The sequence below is a fragment of the Sinohyriopsis cumingii genome, chromosome 2 (genome assembly GCF_028554795.1).
Source record: "Sinohyriopsis cumingii isolate HCF-2022 chromosome 2, ASM2855479v2, whole genome shotgun sequence".
Taxonomy (NCBI): Eukaryota; Metazoa; Mollusca; class Bivalvia; order Unionida; family Unionidae; genus Sinohyriopsis; species Sinohyriopsis cumingii.
The window spans coordinates 138,972,409-138,991,434 of record NC_142962.1 but is presented as its reverse complement, the minus strand read 5'-3'; the positions used below and the strand labels follow the sequence as shown (position 1 = coordinate 138,991,434).

At 34.8% G+C, this 19,026-nt stretch overlaps 1 protein-coding gene across 3 annotated transcripts in view; it reads right to left on the bottom strand.

Annotated features, from left to right (window-relative positions):
- LOC149805927 (epsin-2-like) overlaps positions 1–13,014 on the bottom strand; it is a 112,168-nt gene extending 99,154 nt beyond the window's left edge. For all 3 annotated transcript variants that reach the window (XM_089950709.1, XM_089950711.1, XM_089950710.1), the window contains exons 1-3: positions 12,699–13,014; positions 8,667–9,256; positions 934–1,009 (exon numbers count right to left, since the gene is read on the bottom strand). In XM_089950709.1, the coding sequence (XP_089806835.1) occupies positions 934–1,009; positions 8,667–9,155 (565 nt within the window). In that variant the 5' untranslated portion in view covers positions 9,156–9,256; positions 12,699–13,014. The remainder of the gene's footprint in view (positions 1–933; positions 1,010–8,666; positions 9,257–12,698) is intronic.
- Between the last annotated feature and the right edge of the window lie 6,012 nt (positions 13,015–19,026).

The window sequence follows — 19,026 nt, the reverse complement described above, 5'->3', positions numbered from 1 at the left end:
ACAAGCGTACTCTTATGTCATAGTTACATAGAAGCAGCCACATTGTATGTCAGATCAGAATCATTTTCACTGAAGACCAAATAGACATTATAAGAAAAGCCCATTCTGACATGACCGATCCATTGAGGAACAGCAATAACAAGATTTTCAAGATGGCCATTGTGGCAGCCATACTAAATATCAGAACGGCACCATTTTATGATCAAGTAGGCATCATAGGAAGTATTTTGGTGAAAAGTGCATGATGATACGACCAATCTTTCAGGAGAAGAAGCAACTTGGAAGATTTTCAGGATTTTCATTTAAGACCCCTGCACACTGGGATGAATGTATGTGTGAAGTTTAAATGCAATCCTCCAAAAAGTCTATGAGGAGTAGCAATAACAAACTTCTGCTAACTGACATATGGATGACTTTCTTATCCATGAAAAGTCGCGCTAACAATAAATTTATTAAATTCACTGCAAACCAACACTGGCTCTCATTAATGTGCTTAAATTACATTTGGTAATGCATGCTTCTAAGATTTTAAAAGACAAAACATGGGAGTAAAATGTTAGGTTTCACACAATTCAAGACAATAGGGGTCAACAAATACTGTTTCCCCCAAATTTCTGAAATAAAGGTGTCTAGAAGACCATTTTCATTGGACTGGACCTGAATGTTTGACTTTGGCACCTTTGTTCAATAGCATTTAATTCAAGAAGCAAATCACCATCTAGAAAAATCTAAAGTTCTCATGAAAAACCTGTAAAGTGAATACACCTGAAAAATTATCATATACACTTGACAAAATCAGGAAATTCTGTATTCATATAGACCAGCTATACATTTTTTTCAAAATAAATGCAGATAAGAAAAAATCAACATAAATATCAGATCTTAATGAAGCGAGTCATTAAAAAGCAAAGTTCAAATTTCATCAGATCTTACATTCCTCATAACCTCCAAGTGTGTCTGAGTATCCTGATCCGGACTGTAGCGTGGGACTGTGGGCACCACCTCTTACCTGGAAGAAAGAAAAAAAAACCCACATGCAGTTCGTTAAAAGTAGTATCACATATTACAATTGTCTTTCCCTTCATGGAAATAGATGTAAAATTTAAATTTTCTCATTAGTTTTGTACCTTTGGTAACTAAAAAAAAAAAAAGTTCTGACCTGGAAGTAATAACACTACTAGATTTTGTGCAGGATTTTACTTTTGAAAACCGTTTGTGATTGCCTGAAAGTAAGGCAGCCTAAAATATATACCTGCTTTTAAGTCAGATCCAACTGCAAACTTTATACTACCAGATCTGCCGCCACTTAATGTGCAATCTGAGTCTATGCAAAACAGCATGCAAAGACAGGTATGGGTCTGTGTTGTTTGCAACTGAAGTGATTATATACAGTATGCTGAATTTAAAACTTCATGTTCAAAACGTTACTAGTGCATACAGTGTATATCACTTTTCCTCTAAACGTGCCTGTAGCAGATTGAACATAAAGCAACTTACTACAGGAGATAGGTGAACAAATGGTACAAATTTGAACCTCTACCCACACCTACTATTTAAAAATGAAATCTAACCATCTTTTGTATGTGTAACATGCTTCACTTGCAATTGCCCAGGACATTAATAAATATACCTGTGTTTCCTATATCATCTATAAAACAATGTAGATTGGGATCTTAAGTGTTTTTTTGTTTGTTAACAGTTGTTTAACAGGTGCATTTCCAGTGACTGATGCTACATATAAAACTCTGATTTACCACACCTCACAATTCACCTTTAATTATCACTGGTGACACACATAAACTAGTATGCACCTGAAATTGTAAATATGGTCTCCTTGCATGGTTTTATTTTGTATTAACATGTATACTTATTACATACACTTAGAATGTATTATTTACTCGTGTTAGCTTCCATTTTGTGAGGAGTTTTTACTTTATTTTTAATCAGCACCATATTGCCAGTAATGTGCTGATATGCTGTTAACACATTAACCCCTGGAGGTATTTGTTGTTTTCGTCTGAAATTCGAGTGGGAAACACATTTTGAAAGCTATTTCTGAATACATCCTAAAACACCAACTTCCAGGTGATCTTCCAATAACATACTGCCTAGTTGTGTTAGAAACATCGTTTTTCATTGGCTATTTGGCTATTTGGCTCGTGCATGAGGCAGAAGGGTAAAAGTTCGACTTTTATTTTTTTATTTTGCTTAACGGACCCATTATTTTCGTATCGAGACCACTCTTTATTCCAAATGCCCATCTTATCCTACTTTTTGCAAAGGTTCATCTGTCTGTTTGCAGTTCATACCGGTCTGCCTTAGATCTGAGACCTAAAAGTCTCAAATCCAGACACAATATCGGATTCCGACCATGGGCAAATTTTGGGTAGAAAAAAATCAGGTCCAAAAAATGAGGTTTTTCCCTCTAAATTTTGTAGTGCAACTAGAAATTCCAGATTATTTGGTATCATTGTAGAGCCATATATGTCTACCTTTCTATAATACCACCCACTTTAGTGTATCATACATGACCTTGACACTACAGAGCTCGGCAGTAGGCTACTACCTCCTGCCATGTAAACTCGTCACCTGGGATTAATGTGTTAAACCCGACAACAATCGGGGGCCCCGAGTGGCCGAGTGGTCTAAAGCACTCACCGTTCGGCTAGCAAGGATACATGGGAAAGCCTGCCAGTTGCTTCTTGGGGGTCAGTGGTTCTTCCCTGGGTTTTCCAGGGTTCTTCCTCCACCAATTATACTGGCTGCCATGTATAGCCTATCTTGTGCTGAAAAATGGTGTTAAACCCTAGAACAACAACAACAACAACCTACAACAATCACTACTACTTCATTTTGATTCTATTTATTTCTGTATACAAACTGTAGATCCCTTTATCACACTGTTGGCATACAACATTGTTTACTGTATTATAAATTTAAAGAAAAACATTTTAGAACTCTGGAACAATTGTAACTTTTTATTCAAGCTATATCATTCTGAGATAATATGCAATAATTAAAATTATGATGCATGCTTAACCCTTTACCTCATAGAGCAGAGTTGCCCAGTGCAGTGTGCTATAAATAGAACATCTGTTACCTATTCGACTCCATATGCATAGGCCTGCCTGTTAACTGTTAAGCAATGTAGTGTATATTACCTTTAACAGTAATTATAACCATTTTACATTTTTGGTACACATCTATTATGTGTCAAAAAATTTAAGAGTAAAGTCCGATTATTATAGCTATGTAATTATTTTTCATGGAAGATTTTTTAAAAAATCTTTAGAGAACTCATTCACCGTCATGTTAGTGAGGCCTCGTGACCAACCGTAGCTGCCATTTCTTATACTTGAAATTTACAAGTTTTTTGTCTGCGTCTACATCACTAAGTCATCTAAATTTGATAATTTATAAAAACTAATTGCTGCCTACATCAATATCAGTGCCTTTACCTAAGTTATTGAATCTTTCATAGTTGTGATTCTAAGCCTGAAAACTTTATAAGTACTGAATGAAATCAGCAACCTCCATTTTGGAGAGTGGAGATTACGACCCAGTTACCTTAAATAGCAGATATCGACCAGAGCATAAACAGTGACCATGTGATCTGACGTAATTGTCATTCACAGAAATGAATGTAGTATCTAATAGGGGGTTTCCACGAAGGTGGCTTCACAAAAACCGGCTTAAAATGGCTGATGTTTACAGCAGGCGTCAAAAGGCACTTCCATGTGAATGGAGTAGAGGCATCAAAAGGCGCTTCCATGCAAATGGAGTAGAGGCGTCCAAAGGCGCTTGCATGAGGTAAAGGGTTAATGGGTTCTTATCATTCTTAATTAATCAATAGAGCCACTGTCAAACACAAGGAATGCTGTAATAAACTCGTTCAACACCTTAAAATTAAGTAAAATACAGACAACATGAACTATTACAAAATTTGCATTAGCTGACATGTTTTATGTAGTTAAAATTCTGTTAAAATCTTGTACTGAATTGATGCATGTTAAAATGTTTCATTTTCTCTCCATTACCAAACTGACCTTGTTTTATATCTCAGTATATAAATGAAATACAGACAGGCAAGACAGTTTATATAAGTTCAGTTACCAACTCTAAATTGACTTCAATAAATGCAGTAAATTTTAACATCTGTTACATCCAGTGAATGAAGTCCTCCTTTATACCAAGACCATGTTACAAGAAGATCTACAACATACTGCAGTCAAGTCTATATGTACTAAACCCAGGCATCTTGCAACAAGACTGTACAAGAATTTATAATACATTGTTGGGGAATTTGATTCAGTAATTGATTAGAAAAACTGAATCACCACAATCTAAAAATAAAGCCTGAATCTGTCCTCTTTTCCTGACCGTGTCTTCAGCTTCAAATATGGTATTGTTATGTCGAGTACCTGCACTTTCAGCTGTAATTGTGATCATTAGCTAATTTTTCCTAATAACCATGAAGTACCTGAATAAATTCAGCCATATAACATATTCATAAGGTAAAAACTTGGAAAAACTTGCCTTGGTAGGTTTTAAACCACGTTTCCAATAGTTCATGAAAAAAGCCATGATAATAAATCACATCAATATTGGATAAATTGACATGCAAGGTGTGTTCTGGTTGCAGTGGTCATGCTATGGTATAATTCTGGTCTTTCCCAATGTGACAACTACTTGAATTGGAAGTTACAATACAAACTGGCCACCATTTTTATGGCAGAATCCAAGGAAAATGTTCACATACCACAATCATTTCACTGGACAGAATTTGAATAATTACGTATACAATCTGATATAGCAGCCATTTTACTGAAATAATAACACTTTTTTTACAATTCATTTCCAAATGGGAATTTTGATTTTTGATACAAATAGTTGTGAATTCCTCTACAGTCAATCTCATGTTTAACATACTATAATAACAAGAGGCCCTAATGCACCTGATATTCATCTGGATTGCATAACACAACATTTGACCATTTCCAGGGTTCTCCAAAAGATATTTCAAGTTGCAGTCCCAATAACAATACCTTTCCCCTTGCAATAATTCAGAACATTATGACTGTTTTATTTTATCACAAATATAAATGTCACCAAATTGCTAAAGCTAATATTTAGTAATGAATGAAAAATTTGGCTACTGATCATTGTGATTGTGATGTTACAACTATAACAATTCTCAATGCTTTTACCTAGCCATTCTTTAATTTTGTCTGCAGCTATAAGGAATAAATGAAATGTTTATACTTTCTTTTTATATTTATCTGTTAAATTAGCTCAATTATATTTCAAATTAATCAATTTTCCAAGACAATGGAATAAGAAAAAAATGACCATAATCCATTCATTTCATCTTAAGTAACACATCATACTAAATGAACTTTTTTCTTAAACCGTAATAAATTTCTCCTCTGCAAATTCTGGATTTTTTTAAGTTCTGGGCCTTTCTTTATCAACCTCATTTTCTTGGTTTTGTCCCAAAGCCTTTTGCCTTGATGCAATTATGCTGAATTTTACAAGTTCAGTGTTCCTTGGATTGCCACTGCATTATTCCTTCCACAGTTGTAACATCCTGCATATAAGGCTACTAACGCTCCATTATTTTCTTGTTTTTCAGCCCATGGGAATGTCCTAATCCCTGATTCTAATCACGAGTCTCCCAGTCTCACAGTCATTCTGTGTTATTTATCAAAACTAGATGCATCTGCTAATTTCTAAAGGCTAGTCTTGCAGTAATCATTCTCATCTAGAACCGTGCACTTGGCACCAAAGAAATTATGTAAAAAGTTGCTATTGGACACAAAAATTAACTGACTTCAAAACAAGTGATGATGATTAACATGGGAGTTCATATTCCTTACATGCATAAATAAATAATGAAATCTTGCTACCATTTTTATAAATGTGGAATACAATAACATGCAAGTGTTATAAACATCACATAAGGATTGATAAGATGATGGATTAAAACTGTGCTGATCAAAGAGGTGTATCAAAGCACATGTGTCTAATTAGGATTTAGATCAAAATGATCATTAATTACCAACATTGGATTAACAGTTGTATTAATCACCTTGTCTTGTAAGAACTAACCAATGCCACTCCACCTAATCCCATTAAAATCACCTGAAATGTGTCTGATGGTTTGCATACAGCATAAATGATACTCACTTTTGGATTAAAAAAAGAACATTTCACCAACACAAAACTTGTGTACCAAAGACTTATCTGTTGGAATTTCCATGTTTTCCAAACTGAAAGGCATGCATGATTTTATGCGGATTTCCGTGTTTTGGAGAACCTCAATTTCTTTATTCCGGTTGGTTGGTTGGCTGGTCTGTAATGGCACCTTTAGCACATGATTGATTACATGATCCCATGGAAATGGGAGCCAAGTGCCTTTCCTTAGATCACACAGAGGTAGCTAACCCAGGCTGGCCTGGGCACATATCGAATCAGCAACACTTAAATCATGAATCTAATGCTCTACCAACTGAATAACCTTGGCCCCTGCTTAATTGTTGCATAACAATTAAAACAACCCACCTGCCAGCACAAAATGGTCTTTCATTTTAGGTCATCATATTATATAACACAGATGCAGAGAACTAAACCTATAAGCATGCTTTTTCAGGAATCCTAGTATCAATTTTTCAAAACATATGCAGCCCATCTAGAAAGGACAGCAGGTTAAGTAATATACTTGTAGACAATTAAACTGCATCCTACCATCCTTCTATAAGCCTATAAATGTATATGTTCACGATCAGTAACAAGATCTGAAGTTGAGGTCAAAAAGGTAGGGCACAAAACTGACAAACTTGTGGGCAAACGCAGGTATTTTCCTGATGTTACATGAATAGGAATGTGGAAATATGCATCAGATAGGAGGACGCTTATTGTGTATTCATTTAGTCATAATGAGAAACAGATAGACCATGCTATTTTCATTCTGAACTCTGGGGATCATATGAATACACTGAGACTGCTTAAATCTATAAATGGACACAATTTTTATTGGCTTTCTTGACCAAAAAGAGCACTGATTATAAACCTGGGGATGCCGTATTTCAAACAAGTTCCACAGCCCTTTAATCTAGTAACATTTTTATCTCCTTCCGTAATATGTACGCTTTCATGCGGTTGGTCCGAGTCGCTACCATTAAGGGATTAACAGGCAAGGAGCTCAAGGGAAGGGAGAGGGGATGGCTGATCGAGATGCTGTGCCCCTTTGACACCAGTTATATCAACCACTCACTGTGAGGGAATAAATTGGTCCATGAGCTGTAGAACAGTAAGTTGGTAATGGACTGGATGAGAAGATCTCCTATTGCTTGCTCTGCGTCTCTATGATTGTTGTATCTGAGTGCAACCTCTATCGGGGGCCCCGAGTGGTCTAAAGCACTCTCCGTTACGTATCAGTGCCATCTCACCTCTGTCTGCATGGGTTTGAGTCTTGGATTCAGCCAATGTGGGTATGTGAAAAAGCTTGCAAGTAGCTTCTCGTGGGTCGTGGTTCTTTCCGGGGTTTTCCCGGGTTCTTCCTCCACCATTAATACTGGGCGCCATGTATAGCCTATCGTGTGCTGAAAAATGCCGTTATACCATAAAACAATAACAACAACAGTAACCTCTATCATATCTATGTGTTTTGTCTTCCTGGCTCTGATGCTTCTTGTTACAAGGGCGAGCCGAGACCAGGTTCTGAATCAACAACTGTAGAGGCAACTCCTGAGCTGACTGTTTTCTGAATTGCTCTCTATGTTCACCAAAAATAAGAGAGGACTCAAAAGAGAGGGAGTGCAAAGCAGCCACATTGATTGTCTGTAATTTATCATACCCACAAATGTTTCCTACCTGATCCACCCCATAAAATTATGATTTTTAAAATGACAATTTATTCTCTTACCAATAATTATTATTAATTCTAAAAATATAATTAATAAGAGCACCATGAATGGCACATAATATGACCACCTCATGTTTAACATTCCCCCATGTAGAAAAATTAACTTTTTGTGCAGAAACCACTCTTTTGCTCTTCAACTCTGACCTTCTGACCACAAAACCTATGAGCTTCTTCCTTACCACAAATGTACGCTATACACAAAATCTGGTCCAGGTATGTAATGCAGAACCAATATTACTGTGCAACATTTGTTTTTGTTCAATCACAATGATGCCAACTTTCTGGACAAATTCAATATGGTTCTGCTTACCACAAGTTCCAAGCATCCACAAAGTTTGGTAGCTTCATACAACTGACAACTTAAATAAGTGTGCAGAAACCATTTTTCATCTTTCAATCATGTAAACTTGGCATCTAATCTTTAAAACTCTAAAAACCAATATAATTTTTCCTTACCGAATTTGCAAGCTAAAAAAAAAAAAGAAAATTGGGTAACTGCAGATAGCGAAGAACTCAAGTTGTGACAAAATCATTTGTTCTTATTTCAGTCTGTGACAATGACCTTTTAGTTTTTGAGCCTGAAATCAATAGGGTTCTTCCTTAACCCAAATGCAAACCATCCACAAAGTCTGGCAACTGTAAATGATTGACAAATCAAATTATTGTGCAGAAATAAAACTGGTAATGACAGGCATACAAAAAGTTTATGAAAATTACAGAAGATGCGGTAAATATTTCTTACTTTATTGGAACCGATGCCATGCATTGAATTCTGTGCAAATCTTTCCTTGGCTTTCAGTGCTTTGGCCCTCTCATTTTTCAGTCTCTCATCATCTTTCAGTAACTGAACCAGCTGTTTTGCTTTTTCTCGTACATTCATCCCCTGATCTTTGTTATCCTCAATATACTGAAAGTCTTTGAGAGTTTGTATAGCATATATGTTTTCTTTACACTGCTGAGCCACTTTCTCACTCCCTGTTTTAATGATGTAGTCAAGCAAAACCAATGACTTGTACACATGTCTCCAATTTTTGCCATGGTCATTCAGTCTTTTCCATACCATTTGCATGATCTCTGTGAAAGCAACTACGTTGTATGTCAGATCAGCAATCTCTGACATCAGAGTACTTGAGGGACCCCAAGGGTCATTAGAGGTTGCCTCACGGACCTTGACTTGAGCGTCTGTGTAATTTTTAACGACATTTTTCAATGTCCTCCTTATTGGCATCATGAATGAAACTTTTTTAGGTTTCACACCAAAGGAAAGATACGAACCAATCTATCAATAAGAAGCCTACAGGTCACAGGTCCATATCCTCTACAAAGACCTACCTGCAAAAAAAAAGGAAACAAAAATGCAGGTGACTCAACAGAAAATCTATAAATATATGTAAAGGGAAAAGTAAACTAATTATATTGCAGTGTTGCAGTGGTTCACAGCCATAGGCCATGATCCAAATAAGGGCGCTTCTGAAATTTTTAACAGAAGACTACATAATTATTGACAGGAAGAAATCTAAGGATACACTGACTGGTTATAGCATTCAATTTCTGTTCAAAGCAATACTGCAAACATGTAACTTATGCTATGAAAAGATGTTTGTGTGTGTGTGTGATTTGGATTTTTAACATAGCTTTAACAATTTTTCAGTCATATCGCTATGATGTCTGCAGTGTGGCAGTTTATCGTGATGTCTGGGGCATCATGCCGCAGACATGTAACATGATGCCTCAGCCAGTCACATTATCCTGACACCAGGCCGACCAGTCCTAACACTAACCTCTTAGTGCTGAGTGCTGAGCGAGGCAACTGTTAGTACCATTTTTGTAAGTCTTTGGCATGACTCTGCCTGGGATCGAACCCACAACCTCCCGCATCTGAGGCGGACGCTCTAACCACTAGGCCACCAGAGCGGTTTCTATGAAATGATTTAAAAAAGAGAAAATAAATACTAAGTAAGTATGCATCAATGTATTTAATCCTGCAACTTTTTATGTGGAATACATATTAAACACAATATTTGTTTAACTTTAGAAGTCACTTACTCTCCTAATTTTACAATAATTATAATACAGTACTCCCTGCTGTCAGTAGTAGTAGTAGTAGTAATAATAATAATAATTATTGTTAGGATAATGACAGCTACTTAATGCAGCAACTGGCAGTCCCACAAATCAAATGGGGTTATGCTTTTAAATTAAATTGCATCTGCCTTTTAGCATAATACATGGCTCATATTCGTAACTGTAGAGTGCTCATGTTATTTTCTAGGTTCCATATTATGACTCAGAATTAAACCAGGCAAATAACCATGTTGCAAGTAAAATGGTCACATATGTGACTAAACATTAGCCTTTGCCAGTCAAACACAACTGCTTGCCATCTTGCAATCTGAAGAATCCTGAAAACGTCATCAACATTTTTCAATTTTACGAATATAGGACATGCTGCATTTTTGTTTGATAAACAAGCCTGCTATCAAGCAGATGCAATCCAAGTTACAGGTCACAGCTGATAAAATAATGTAAATTATTTACACATATTAATCTGAAACCAGTCCAATACATGAACTATGTAATTAATTATGGATGATGGTAAAGATCTGATAAAATGAAGATATGGAAACAGATACAAAATAAAGTCCTCAACAAAACTGCCATCAGCTGAATTATAATAAATGAACATAAGGCTTGTTCTTTATTAACAAAAAACTACCAATGAAGAAAAAGAAAACCCCACATCAGTGAATCTGAGGCAATGAAAAATACAGTGATGGTTAATAATACACCAAATAATTAATACTTATTTTTTAATTTGCCATAATTAAAAAAGAAAAACCCACCACATTTGGTTATCTTCTACCATTAATTCTATCCCTACTAAAATTTGGCTTTCAAATTTCTATTGCAATGAAATTAATAGGGCGATGCAACCTAAAATTTTAAATAACCACTAATATTATTAAGCAGGTCAACTTACTGAAACAAATGTTTCAGACATATTTTGACTGCTGCTAGAGGGCACATAGTTGACCATTTTCACTCGTCTCTTCTGAGATTTTTGTTGCAACTTGGAATGCTGCATTATATCAGTATACTCTGTGCGTGACTTAGATATTTAATGTAGCTTTAACAATTTTCCAGTCATATCGCGATGATGTCCGCAGTGTGGCAGTTTAAAGTGATGTCTGGCACTGGGGCATCATGTCACATACATTTTGCATGATATCCCACCCCGTCATAGTATCCTGACACCCACCCAGTCCTAACACTAACCTCTTAATGCTGAGCGCCTAGCAAGGCAGCTGTTAGTACCATTTTTAAAAGTCTTTGGTATGACTCGGCCGGGGTTCAAACCCACAACCTACCGCATCCAGGGTGGATGCTCAAACCACTAGGCCACTAGAGTGGTCTATCGGTATACTACGATCTCTTACAATATAACATGTCCCATAAGTAATAATGGATAGTCCTAATCAACAATATTCATTCAAGTTAATCAGCTATCACATCAATGAATGAAATGAATAAACTTTCCAAACAAATTTTTTAGCATTTCATGGAAAAATATGTGTAAGTGATATATTTTTTAAATAAAGAAATTTAAAGATACATTTTTTTGACAGCAATTAATCCTCAAGTAGTATATATATATAGTAATACCTCGAACATTCGCAAGGTTAGGTTCCAGAACCAGTCGCGGATCAGGAGGAATCGCGAATGTTTGGTACGAGTCACTAAAAATGCTAATAAATGCTTATTTCTAGGGTTTAAACCCTAAATATGACCCAAATCATGCTCCCAAAGCACTTTAACTTCATCTAAAAGTTAGCTTAATACATTACCCTTAAAAAGAGAAATAAATGGTTGACGTAAAAATAGAGTACAATATCGCCTAATGGGTATTTGCCACACTAGCGCATTTACAGTATGGTACATGTATACTAATATTACCCCTATACTAATTCATTGGCTGCCGTTTTCTTTTGCACTCACAGTAAGGTAAAACCAAGTAACGAATGGGACTGTAAACTTAATGACTGATGTTTTCTTTGTCATTGTCAGGAAGGTAAACTAGGTAAACTTCATATGTCACAGAAGTCATATAACCAAGGTACAATTCAATAAAGTAAAGAAAAAATGTACGTAGAGGGTACCAATGAAAATTTCGCGAATCCGTGAATTCGCAAATCCAGAAATGCAAATGCACGAGGTATTACTATATATATATATATATATATATAATCTTTTCAGTCTAGAATATGTTTTCTTTCATATAACATGAACGTAAAATGAAATAACCTTTTAAAATATCTAAGACTGCTTAAAAATTATTAATGCTAAAGCAATACGAAAGTGATATGGTTTAGATTGCTATTTATACAAAAGAAACTATGTTCAGTGATAATCAATAGTACACATGCCGGTACATATTTATCGTATATTCACGATAGTGACAGGTGTGATCGAGAACTTCGACAAAAGGAAACCAGAAACAACGATACAATTTTACACACACGCCCAAAAAACATGTATAAAGTAGTGTATGCCAATACATGATACAGACTATTAACAACTGGACTGAAAACCCACAAAATAAATAACTTTCGTAACACTCCTCAATTAAAATAGAATGAGTAATCGGTTGCCAAAATTAGCAACCACCATACCAACACTGTGACCCATGAACCAGTAAATTGACATACCAAACCAAAATTTGGAAACATTCAACCTAAAGTGAATCAGTTTCATTTCCAATGACGTCCTTACTTACCAGCTGAGTAATTTTAAATGATTATTCGCGAGCACTTATAAAATTTAGGGGTGTATTGCTCTATCCGTCTTCGCAGGAAGCAGATTTTCAACTATCACAAATGGCGATGGGAACTTCCTGTTGTTATAATCGGAGGAGGTAAACGGAACAGCCGGTGGCTAAAATAAAAAATAAAAAAAAAAATAATAAAAAAAGATATACGTGTCATAGTCCACATATTTTTTGGATAATTTCTGTACAATATGCATCAAAATCAGCACGTCCAAAATCAGATTAAACACTGTGGAGGCTCTCAGGCAGTCAAAATCTTGGCCCCCACCCCCCCAACCATCGCAAATTATCTCCTAATACGTTTTTAATTTTACAAACCAACACTTTTAATAAACCAATTGTATTGCAAAAAACAAATATTAACAATTATTAATGTTATTAAAAAATTAACAATTTATATTATTAAACAAAAATGATTGAACAATTATTGTCGCGGGGCCCCTGAAAGGAATGGGGTCCATAGGCGGGTGCCTACTCTGCCTATTTTTTTAAATTTTTTTATTTTCAAATTAGAAGTGGGGTTGGTTACTTGTTTTCCACATATTCTTTTTTTCCGCTAAAAAAATAGCGTATGAATTTTGTTTCAGTATAGATTTGCCTATGTTAGATCGAGTAGAATTATGCTGCGCACAAATTAAATTAGTAATAATTTACACAAAGGCTAATATCATGGAAAGGTAAATATACAGTCCTATAATACTGTAGAAAGGCAACACATGCGCGCACTACAGGGTGACAAGGCCTCCAAAAATTCGCGAAAGTAAACTGGTTCAAGATTCTATCGGACCACACAGCTTCATAAATAATGTAAGTTTAGAGACTTTTTCTGTTAAACTGAGGACGAGTTAAACTCCACAATCTTAAAATTTATTACCTAAACATTTCCAAAATAAAACAATAATATTAACCTGCTTTTAAGTGAAAGAATATTTGTGGTTACGACATAAACATTCTAGTGAAGGCTACATTTTAAACACACAACAACAACAACAACAACAACAACAATAACAACAACAAAAAACAACAACAACAAAATATCGACTTGGTCCAATATATTATAATTTTCTGTGAATAAAACAGATAAAAAATCCGTCAGTGGGGTGTGCCTGACACGTACAAAGGCAGGCATGTGAGCTTCAAATTGTAAACTGAAGTCGTACATACCCATAACTGAATAAAAATTGACTCGCAGATCTTAATAACATTTGAACAGAAAAGAATATATTAAGTTTACAAAGCTGTTTGATTTAGGGGGGTGGGGATATGTGTGTATTTATCTTTCGATTCGGAAAAAAATTACATCATCTTAGTATTAACTCCAAATTAACTAATTAAACGCTAGGAAAACTTAGCTCAGGTATTAAAAAAATACAAAATGAAAAAAGCAAAGAATGACAAGCTGTGAATTATAAATGGGTATTGGCCGTAATTTCACAAACTGTGTGTATATTCCATCGGCAAAGTCCCATTCTTATGACCAAATTCAGTTCCAGATTGCAACCTTAAAGATAAGTATATTCGGTGTAAATCTCCTGGCCAATCAGCGCGTCCATGCACGACGAAATCTCCGTAAAATCCGTGTGCATGTGGTATGCCTTAAAAAAACGTATCTTTAAAAATATTTTAAATTCAAACAAAGTAAAGCGCCATTTTTTGTTGTTGCAGAAATATGTGTTCCGATCAAATATTAAAATAGTTTGCTTGTTCAAACCCCAGTATCAATAATTCATTCCGTTTCTACTACGAATTCTCCTAAATAACGTGTATCCAAAGCGTATACCAAATCTTTAAGTTGTGGTCACGTCCATAAGTGGACAAGTTTCTTAACTAAGAAAATTAAAATTATAAAAATATATTTAAGAGGTGTAATAAAATCACGCGTAAACATAGTTATTTTTCCGTGTCTTAATTTGTAATCTGAACTGGACGTACTTTACAGCAACGGATGTGTTGTGTTTTTTCCCCCTGAGAATTATTAAATTCGACATTCACAACGTTTGAGAACGGAAACCCCACAGACAACCGAAAGTTTTATAAATGCTTTGTCTGTTGAAACTGTTAATTCATTTTCTCCCCGATGTGTTCTTATTTCAGGTAAGTTACCGACGATTCCTTTCATTTTTTTAATTTATTTATAAGATCAAATTTAAAAAAAAAAATATTGTGTATGGTAAAGAAGGGACCAGATTTTTATTTTCAAATCTTAACCCCTGCCTGAAAATCATCTGGATGGTCGTTTTAATCGTGCTTACATACAGCACCTATCACACTGATCTGGATGGTTGCCTTAATCGTACTTAAGTACCTATCACACTGATCTGGATGGTCGCCTTAATCGCATTTACATACAGCACCTATCACACTGATCTGGATAGTCGCCTTAATCGTACTTACATACAGCACCTATCACACTGATCTGGATGGTCGCCTTAATCGTACTTACATACAACACCTATCACAAAGATCTGGATGGTCGCCTTAATCGTACTTTACATACAGCACCTATCGCACTGATCTGGATGGTCACTTTAATCGTACTTACATACAACACCTACCATAATGATCAACAACCGGTACTAACAAAAATACAAATGTCTGAACATACGAGTCTTCTAAGTTTCAGTTTAATGTAAATTCTGGAGCAAAACTGAACTTGCTTTACATTTCGCTAGTACTTGATTGCAAGTTCTTCCTTTCTTTTCTTTTTTTTTTTCTTTCTTTTGTACCTAAACCTAATAAACGTAAAGTGGGTTTTTAATAGTTTGAGTTGGTCAAATGTTGTTTTGTTATTAATATAGAACGAAATGTGCAACACGGGAGCAGATTCGTATCAATATATCTTTGTAAATATCTTTATACCAAATATTATCTATCTACCTTCATACCATCCAGCCTACATGCATACCCACCTACATACCCAACATATATATCCATTTATCTACTTAGCATCAATCCTATTTTTCATTTTTTATTCATTCGTCATTCCCTCCAATGATTCCCCTGTTCTTCAATCTATCGTCCCATCAATCTATTCTTTTACTCAGTAATTAGTCATTTTTATTATTCACTGCTGATTAAGTCCAACAACAATTCTCCTCACTATCCCGACTTCTTTCCATCTAATTTCTAATTAACTACAGTAATTAACTTATTATGAGAGCAGGCCATTAGTGAATTTAAAATCAAACGATATATAATAATAAAAGCGCTTCGTCTCTCACTGCGTCTGTGATGAAGACAAATACAAAACAAACAATAAACACAAAAGAAAGCGTTGAATTTACAAAAGTTTACATTACTATATCTGATAGAAGTATTATTGAAATTTTTTATGTCGAGCTTAATTGGTTAACTCCGATGATTTTCATATATAAAGAGTATTTGAAAAGTGATGAATACTTTTCTAAAACTTTTTTGATTCTTAGAACCTGTCAACTACAAAATACCAATAAAATGATTTGCAGATTTATGCGTGTGACGCAACAGTTAAATGACAGTGACCTAAACATATCTTAGAAAAACAATTCATCTACTAAGGAAACAAATCCGGGTGCTCCCACGACTGACATTTTCGACCAACATGGATGAAGTTTAAGTATGTAATTATGTGTTATAACCCACTCTTGTGAGGCTGATTCATCGTTTTGAAGATGGTTGCGAATCTATGGAGGATGTAATTCTGTGTTATAACCCACTCTTGTGAGGCTGATTCGTCGTTTTGAAGATGGTTGCGAATCTATGGAGGAGGATCCACGTTCTGGAAGACCATTGTATACGATTCTTGAGAGGGATGCGGCTGCTGATAATCGATGAAGATGCTAGATACACAGTAGAAGATATTTATATTATCATGAGCAATCATTCGTCTCCTGTTTCTAATATATTAAAGAATCGTTTATATTTTGTTCTAGTTCGTAAATCTTTGAATTTTACAAGATAATTAATTTTGATAATTCAACGGAATGAGTTACCATTTTAAATTTTTCTCTATAGTCAATAGACGTTGATAACACTATGACCAAAAGTTTCTTCCGTCATGTTGTTAATTGCCCAGTGCAGTGGTAAGTATGACGACCTGTTGCTCAGCAATATCCATTCCGAATCCCATGATGTACTTAATGTTTAAAAAATCTTTTCAATGTACTCTTTGACCTTGTATGAGGGAATATAAATATGTTACTATTAATATTTTCTGTGTGAATAAAAGTAGTATAGGAAAACACAGATATGACTATAAAGGACATGGTCCAGAGTTGTGGCCATATCGCAGACCACAAATGAGGTTTCTCGGTTTGAGGTAGATCTGCGACCACGAGTCAAAGGCCTCAAGGATTGTTTGCCAAATTTTACAGCATTACAAGCTCAGGTCATACTCTACGGACAATTCCCTTGGCCAGTACCTGTGTTTTCCTATACTACCACATACAGGGCAACAATATGTTGATGTTTTAGAGGGCAACAATCAGTTCATGTCTTTATATCAGTTTATATAAATATTTCTATCTGTTTGGACAACACAAATCTTGTCATCTATACAAATCTTCACACAGAAATTACATCTGATGTATTGCTATCCATATGTTGTTATCTATATTCCTATGTTTTCATAAAAATTCTCACCGTTTTTAAACCTATATTCATCCGTTTTCAAAAACGTCTCACCATTTTTAAACCTATATTCCTCCTTTTTCATAAAACTTCTCACCATATTTAAACCCATATTCTTCTGTATACATAGAACCTCTCACCAACTGTAAAGCAATACGTCTGTGTAAAGAAAACATCGCACCATTTATTGTTATCTACATTCCTTTGTATGTGCAAAAATGTTATCTTAATTGCCGGCTATTTACATCCTTTGCTAATTGTACTATATATATATATATATATATATATATATATATATATATATATATATATATATATATATATATATATATATATATATATATATATATATATATATATATATATATATTAGAAGTGTGCGGTAATACCTGTATGATATTAAAAGCAGGTTATACTCTATACAACCTAAACTCTGTAAAAACTTGGACATATATTTTAGCTACTAAATGTCTGACACGCTGAAACAGGTTAATTGCTGTTAACAGGTACTGTAGTGGTCAGATCAATGAAACAACCACTCGGAAAATGTCCGAAGGACCCACGTGGTTAATCACGTGCACCCATCTAGGTTACGGATGACAATAGGCTAAACTAAATTCTTTGCACCATACAAAAGAGCCATCTTTTAAGATAAGAATATAAGAAATCTTTATTCCATACATCTAAATTAAAATATAGATATAAGGTAAAAACATTGTAAACATAAAATGACATATATATCATACATACAAGTATACATATACATCTGTACAATTAACTGCGCCATGCATTGTTAAGAATGAAATTAAGTGGCACATTTAAGGAGTAATTTGTGCCATCTGCTAATAATATGAGAATTTAAATGAATGTCATAGTTCCAAAGAGATTTCAATATACAGTTCTTACTACTAGATGTTCTTGTCATCGTTGAAAATACATACTTTCTCATTACTTCATCAAAACTGAATACATTATAATTTACAAACACGTTGGAGGCACTGTTATATCTAGAAAGACTTAATATAACCAATAACTAGTTTTCTATTCATACATTCACTAAAGTTTGTCCACAGAGGAGGACAATACATAGTGCAGAAATAAGATTTGAATAATCTAATTTTGATATTCAATGAACAATTCTTAAATTTACGTAGAAGCATGTTTGTTCGAGTACACAAAATCGGTAATGTCGCATCGTATCTTCATTATCTGACCGATTGGATTTTAAAATATGACCCAAATACATAATACTGTTGATTTACGTAAGAGCACATTGCCGTTAAGATGTACATGGAGAGGAGAGGGTAATTTTTAAAGAAGTTGGCTGAAAGACCATGCATACTGATGTTTCTTTTTGGTGGTATTATAGATGATATCATTCTCTAATGCGTACTGTTCACATATCTTTAATAATTTCCTTAAACCTGTGATAGAAGGACTTATCAATAACATAGTGCTTGTGACTGTTTTCTTGCCTTGAACATTACATGCATGAAACTTTCCCTTTGCAAAAGTTCAGGGTGAAAGTTTCCGCTCCCATCCCCATTTTGTTATCATTATTATTTTGAAGTAACTTGCCATAGTCCTTAAAGTCCGGCGTGGCGCTGTTTTTGTGTGTTGCTTTGTAACTATGTTTTTCTGTATGGACTGGCACTATCTAGATCATATC